Source organism: Cariama cristata, unplaced genomic scaffold (assembly GCF_000690535.1).
Source record: "Cariama cristata isolate BGI_N322 unplaced genomic scaffold, ASM69053v1 scaffold17775, whole genome shotgun sequence".
Classification (NCBI taxonomy): domain Eukaryota; kingdom Metazoa; phylum Chordata; class Aves; order Cariamiformes; family Cariamidae; genus Cariama; species Cariama cristata.
In genome coordinates, this window is record NW_009619422.1 from 10,912 (window position 1) to 18,079 (window position 7,168).

The following is a 7,168-nucleotide window of genomic DNA, read 5'->3' on the forward strand; positions in this document are numbered from 1 at the left end:
GGGACTCCCCTACCCCTCCCCACGGCCCCACTCGGGGGCTGAAGTGCCAAAATCACAGTGCTGCCCTAAGGACGCCCCAGGTCCCCTCCAGCTCCCCGCAGCATTGCCTTAAAGGAAGGGGGGTTTTAAGCTCGAAATATTTGCAACCAACCCTGGGCAGTGGGGGGAATCCCCATCCAAGTGTCCCACTTGGGAATAAAAGCTGTGACACAGAAATATCCCTGTGGTGGGGCAACGCTCAGGTGGTGGCAGCGGGGTGGGGGGGCTCAGTGCATGCACGCCAGGGAAACTACAGCTCCAGGGCGAAGCCAGCCCCCCCCTCCCGAGAAGCAGTGAGGTGACCGCCTCCCGAGAAGAAGTGAGGTGAGGTTACAGCCGAGGATAAGAGAAGGAGAAGCAAGGAAAAACAGGGACAGGTAGAAGAAAAATAGCTCTATGGAGGAGAAGGAAGAGGAGAACACCAGGAGCGGATAGCTGATGGCTCGCCGGCACGCCAAGCAGACTGGGAGGAACCGTGTCGGGTGGAAACGACGGCTGGGAAGACGGGATGTCTCACAGTAAATTTAGTGAGGCAAACTCAGCCCCAGCGCCTGTTTGGGTTGCCGAAACTGGAAAAGGATGAGTGCTCGGTCAGGCTGACCCCACGAAGGGGAGCCTGCCCTCGCTCCGGCCAGCCCAGCCCGGGCGTGCGAAAGATGCTGAGCTGAGCCTTCGGTCTCCGGAGGGGAGCTGCTTATAGTTATAGGGCTCTGGAAACTTGTACGATATGTTTAAGGGGATTTAAAAACAACAACAAAAAAAAGGTGTAATTTCTCCCAGATAAAGTTTATGATAGCAAATAAAAACCACATCCAAATCTGGACGCTGAAAAGAAAGGAGAAGAATCAAATTAAGGGGCTTTGAATCTGGCAGCAAAACTTCACAAATCTCACTGGCCCCCTTACAGAAGAAGCATGTTTGTAACTGGTCTTTTCCTGCCTTTTTATGTTTTTGAGGGAGGAAGGAGGGAGAAAAAACATTGTCAAAGTGCTGGAGAAAAATCTGCTGTGCTTCTGGCTTGTTATTTGGGAGTAACATGCCTGGGAAGGGGGAAAGCCCTACATGGGGCTCTACTCAAACCCTTTGATCTTTACACCGGCACGGCGGGACAGGCGCAGGGCCGTGTAACCCCACGGGCTGTGCCGACACCTTCCCTGTATTTCGGTGTCCCCAGGAAAGCCTGGCCGTGGACGAGTACTGGCGAGGACCGCGCCGGTGAGATGTTGCTTTGGCCGCTCGGCATCACTCGTCTTTCAGCAACAGCGTTTCACCCCGCACAGCTGACCTGCGCAATGCTCCATCGGAGCAGTATTTAAGTTATCCATTTGCTGATGCATGCCTTAGCCACCCAAAATATTTACTGCCAAGCTTCAAAGAACCCTCATCCTCTTGCTCATGCCGTCACTTGGAGGGATTTGCTCCAAGTTCGAACATCCCACGCTCCAGCAAGAGAGCAACGACTCTCTCCTGCCCCGATCCCAGCTCGGAGCATGGGTGGATGTGGCTGGCTTTGAGCTTTGCAGCCCAGAGGATACGCTCGCAATCGTGACATGCAGCCCCAGTTTGCATTTCTCTTTTTATCTAAGGATGGCAGCACAAGGGTGCATTAAAAAAAAGAAGGTCCAGCTTTTCCAGCTGGCAAAGGAACCTCAGCACCTCTATGTGGCAGCAGAAGGTGGGAGCAAGCGGGAAGGATGGGAGAGGGGGATGCTTTCTCCACGAAGAGACTCAGTTCATGTCCAAAACCTGCCCGGGGAACTGCTCCCAGCACAAGCCCTCAGCTTCTACAGCAGCTGGGCATCTCATTCCCACAGTACAGTATCACAGCTTGAAACTGCTCAGGTTTCTTTTTAAGAAACCACATTAAAGAGGAACCAATCTGAACCTTTCTGACCCTTTCGAGAGGGTGATGCACATGAAGTCAAACCTCCAGTGGCCGTTCCTCCTCAGTGGAGAAAAGGCCTTTCAGAGCCTCCCTGAAACGCGTTACCCCCCATCCCCAGGGCAGGATTTGGACCTGAAGTGAGCATCGGCCTCTGGACACTAATGCACCGAAGTACGGGGACAGACACACCTCTTCTCCTCTTCCTCCCCAGTGTTCCCTCTGGAGCGGCAGCAGAAACGGGGCCGACAAAAGTGGTACGTGAAAGATCATGCAAGACAGAGGGATGGAGGGGAAAGGAGAGAAGAAGAGATGGAAGAAGGTTGTTAGAGGCAGAGAGAGGAAAGAGAGAGAAAAAGAGGAGTTTAGTTCTGGTTCCTTCCCCCCATCCCCTGCCCTCCCCACCGAGAGGAGAAGAAACCTCCCCGGCTCTCCCTGCAGCCCCAGAAGGATGCGACCCGGTCACCCCAGAGATGCCCCAGCCACCCCACAGAGAAGAAACCTCCCCGGCTCTCCCTGCAGCCCCAGAAGGATGCGACCCGGTCACCCCAGAGATGCCCCAGCCACCCCACAGAGACAGTCACAACCCCACCACCACGGACCCTCCGGACGCCTGCCATGGCTGAGCACCATCCTTGGTGGTTCAAACCCAGCCCACGGGATGCCAGCCCTCACCAGCCAGTTCCTCCTGCCAGGGATTTTAATCCTCAGTCCAGCAAGCAGCATCCCAGTTCACCCAGTGGCTTCCGTTATCCTCTCCAGAGGACTAATGGGGGGAGGGGGTCACCACCACCTTCCAACACCCCCCCCACCCCAAGATACTCAGAGTACTCCAGGCCGCAGCTCCCGAAGCTCATTCGTTAGTCGGGCTTGTTTCTGCAGCGGAGGCAGACTCAGCCGTCAGATTAATTGAGAAAGGCACTCGGAGCAGAGAGCAGCTGCCAGTGGCGAATGTCCTTGTGAGACATTTGCTGCTGCTAATTTGGGGCTTAATCAGAGCAAATGCAGTTATGGTTACATTACTGTCCAATAGGTTCTTTCAGGGGCTTGCTTGGAAAAAAAGAAAAGCACTAAAGGAGAAAACAGAGATTGATCGGTGCGCTGATCCCGGCAGAGCATCCCGTGGTGTGAGCCAGGGCTGCCGTGGCTTCGCTCAGGTTTTGGGGAGGATGCTGGCTGCTTTGAGAAGTGCCATCGCTGCTCAGAAAAGGGGCTGTTCAAGTGCTCCGAGCTCACCCCGAGAACTCAAAGCCTCGAAGCACTGCACGGACACACAGCAAGACGGTCTGCCTTCGGAGGGGTGAAACTACAGTCAAGAGGGGAGTGAATTACCCAAGCCCTCGTGGCAGCTCTGTGGTGGAGCAAGACTTGATGATCTTTGAGGTCTCTTCCAACCATAATGATTCTATGAGATGGGCATGAGCCCGGTGAGCATCTCGCCCACCCTTGCACCCCGTGGGTTTTCCATGCCCGGGCACCCAGATGCTCCTTGTACACAGGGACCCTCCGAAATGAGCAGCCCCTTCCCTTTGCAGGGTTTATCCCAATCCTCCCAGCTCTTGGGGCTGACCATGCTGCTGTCTCCAGCTCTGGTCCTTGCTGGCTGCCCGGGGTCAGTCCCCCCGCTGTGCTGGCAGCACGTCCACAGCTCTCCTGGGGACAGCCGGGACCCAGGGCATCCCCTCCCCGTCCGCTGCGCCTCCCCGAGAGGGCTGCACCAAACATCTTTTCCCAGATCTGCTTGTAAACTGATTACCAACAACAGCCTGAACCCTGGCTGGGTTTTCTGGGTACACCTCTAGGGCTTTGTTCTTGCAAAACCAATGCAAAACGAGCAAGAAAACCTTCGTGCTCCCAAATCCCTAAGAGGATGCAGATCTCACCTGCCCACCCCACAGCCCAGTGGCCCCAGCAGATTTGCAATCAGGGGCGGAAAGCAGAGCGTTTCCCTGTGGTTGGTAATGGTTAGGGCCATCAGGAGCAGAGGGGAACGTCGGGGGGCTGGAGGGGACACGGCATCTCCTTTTCCCACGGGGACATGTCCTACCTGGTGGTGGGGGACCGCTTCCTGCGCTCGCAGTGCACCGCATCGAAGAAGGCGGCGTTCCAAAACCGCAGGTTGTGCCTGCAGGGAGGGAGGGAGATGCTGAGGACACGGCCACCTCCCATCGCCCCCAGCCTGTCCTCCGGTCATAGAATCACAGAACCATAGGATGGTTTGGTTGGAAGGGACCTCAAAGCCCATCCAGTTCCAACCCCCCTGCCCTGGGCAGGGACACCTTCCACCAGACCAGGTTGCTCCCAGCCCCATCCAACCTGGCCTTGAACCCTTCCAGGGATGAGTCCTCCCAGGGCCAAGCTCACCCCCTTCCCAGGGGCCAGGAAATGATTCAAAGCAGGGCTAAGCACATCTGGCAGACTTGGTCCATTTTTGGACCAGCTCCTTGTGCGGCTGCAAACACACGCTCACTAGCATGAGGGATGTGCAAAAGCCATGGCCACCTCTTTTAAGGGCAGCAGCAGCTTAAAAACCCCCACGAATGTCTGGGGAATGTGTGGGCAAGGAGGACAAATCCCCTCCGTGGGGAAGCCAACGCTGGGCAGGAGCCAGCTCGCCCCGGGCAGGCTTTACCAGATCGGCTGCTGCTTGAGGTGCATGTACAGGTAGATCTTCTCTCCTTTCTTCTCCTCCTCTGGGCTCTGCACGGAAACTGTGGGGACACACAATTACATGCCGAGGTGCAGATGACTCCCACCTTCCCACCCACGCACAGACTTTGCACCCCGCTGCCAGCTTCGCATCCAAGCAACCATGATGGCAAGGTTTGCAAACCACATACTCATCCCCAACACATCCTCAGCAACACGAAGAGGAGCTTTGGCTGCTCTTTGTGGGAAGATATTAGCTCTGATCAAGGCATGGATGTCCCAGGAGGATACTGGAGGGACTGGACCACCGGTTTGGTAGCACACGCAGCTACCAGGGCAGAGACTGGTGCAATACCAAAGCCCAGAGGCAGCAGATGCCCAAACCTCTGCAACCTGTGCCACCGAGGACAAGATGGCACAGGATGTCCTTGTGGGACAAGAGCTGTCATTGCTCCAAAGCAAGGAAGGTTCCTTTGGAGCACCTCCCTAGGAGCTCAGAGGAGACAGCATTGGTCCTTCCTGCCCTTGTCCCCACCTCACAGCTCCGGCAATGCCAGCCATCTCCTACCACTTCCAACCCTTGCTCCTTCCCCAGGGATGCCTTGACCATGCCTACTTCAGCAATGCTGGCTCCACTCACCAGTCTTCTTCAGCTTCTCCTTTGGCTTGTCCTCACCTTCGCTGTGGCACAGAAATCAGTGTCAGCTCTCAAAAAGCCTGTCCCCCTGACAGCCCGTGGGGCAAAGCCCTGGCCCCTCTGACGAGGGAAGCACCTTCATTTGAAAAACCCCCTGCTCCCATGCCACTGTCCCCGGGGTCAGAAAGGTGACTAAGAGACTGTGATGTCCATCCCAGTCGGACCCAGTACAGAGATGATGCAGAAGACCACAAAGCAACAGCACCGTCTCCTGGAACCCCTTATCTCCATGCCCAAGGGACTCGGGACTCCCCAGATCATGAGATGCACGATGACCAAAGTATGAAGCATGGGACCAGGCTAGAGACCATCTTCCCATGGCCATCATAACCCCTGGCTCATGGTGGCCCTACACCCAGGAGGTTTCTGGCTTGGTCACGTTACAGGTGCCTGCCTCAGCCCACCCTTCCCACCCAACAGAGTGGTACCCACTCGCTCTTTTTGGTGGTAGGACCCTTCAGTTTGGTCTCCAGGCCCCCAAAGAAGCCCTTGACGTTCTCCGTCTTGGCCGACGTGTTTTTCAGCAGCCGCTCAGCAATGTCCTTCTTCTCCGCCAGCCAGCTGTTCGCCGACTTCAGGTACGAGTCAATGCTGCCCATGGGCTTCTCCTTGGCCTCCAAGGGCAGCGCGTGGGTCTTGCCTACGGACAACGCATCAGGAGTTCAGCTGGCCCCATGGACATGGGTGCTGCCAGCTCCTGGGAGACCTGCTCTCAGCTACAAGATGCACCACAGAGACCAGGATCCAGATGGAAACAGCCCAGACTCCATCCCATCCCAATTCCTGTAGGTCTTTATCCTCCCTCCTTCATTTGGGATAGAAAATCCGACCCACCGTGGAGCAGCGACCACCACACACCCAGCAATAAGCCAAGATGCTTCTGGGCTGGGGCGTTCACATCATATCCCCAGGGTCAGGGAACATCTCGGGATTGCCACATACAAACATCCCTGGCTCGAAGCAATAACAAACCAGCCTCAGCATGAGCTGCCACCCCAGCGAGGGTCTCTGGCAGGTTTGCACAGCTTCTCGGCCGTGAAGGCTCTTTTCCGCTCAGTATCAGCATCAGCCAGAGTAAGCCAAGCTTGGGTACCCCTCCATCACCCTTCCCATGCACAGGGCACACCTTACCACAAGCAAAGCCCGAGGGTGCAGGTGCCTCTTACCCACGTAGTAGTAGGTGAAACACATGGTCATGAGGTTCTTGGCAGGGCTGAAGTCATCCATCTGGTGACATCTGCCACGGAGGGAGGATTCGGTGAAGACACCCAGCGATGGCAACCCCAGCAAGCCCTCCTCGAGCCGTGGCTCCGATCTCAGGGGCTTTGGGTGATTGCACCCCGTGATTGCAAGTCTCCCCCCTGACTTACTCAAACAGCACGAGGGCGAAGGACTGCATCAGGCGGTAGAAGGTCTGCTCCGAGACGCATTTGGAGTTGCAGCGCTGCAGGCACAAAGCCCAGGGTTTAGCACAGCTCTGCAGGGCAGCTGCCCGCCGCACGCAGCAACGGCACCTCAGCCCCCCCCTCCTCGAGACCCCCCCTGCCGCAGGGAGGTGGGCAGAGAGCACAGGCGGTCGGGCAACCCTTTCGGAGATGGCGATTTGCCTCTGTGAATTGTTTTTCTAGGGAATAGGATGTTTCTGAGTGCTGATGGGATTTTATTTTAAATAAAACAGATGACTTCTCTCCCACATTGCAACAAGGATGTATTTAACTGCCTCGAGATGCATTCATTCACTTCTGTATCTCCCTGTACTGAAGTTCCTCCCTTTCCCCGAATTCCTGCGCTCCAAAACCGCTGCTTTGGGGTATTGCTAAATTCCCTTGGCCTGACCCTCCTGCCCAGGCTGCTCCAAAGCCCCGGTACAGGATCACTGCTCCTTCGCCCGTCTCTCCCCT

At 56.2% G+C, this 7,168-nt stretch overlaps 1 protein-coding gene across 1 annotated transcript in view; it reads right to left on the reverse strand.

Annotated features, from left to right (window-relative positions):
• Positions 1 to 7,168, reverse strand: part of KIAA0513 (KIAA0513 ortholog) — a 9,734-nt gene that overhangs the window by 1,197 nt on the left and 1,369 nt on the right. The window contains 7 exon segments of the mRNA XM_009701264.1: positions 2,114 to 2,143; positions 3,969 to 4,046; positions 4,554 to 4,632; positions 5,211 to 5,251; positions 5,700 to 5,907; positions 6,434 to 6,504; positions 6,638 to 6,719. Coding sequence (XP_009699566.1) covers positions 2,114 to 2,143; positions 3,969 to 4,046; positions 4,554 to 4,632; positions 5,211 to 5,251; positions 5,700 to 5,907; positions 6,434 to 6,504; positions 6,638 to 6,719 — 589 coding nt within the window.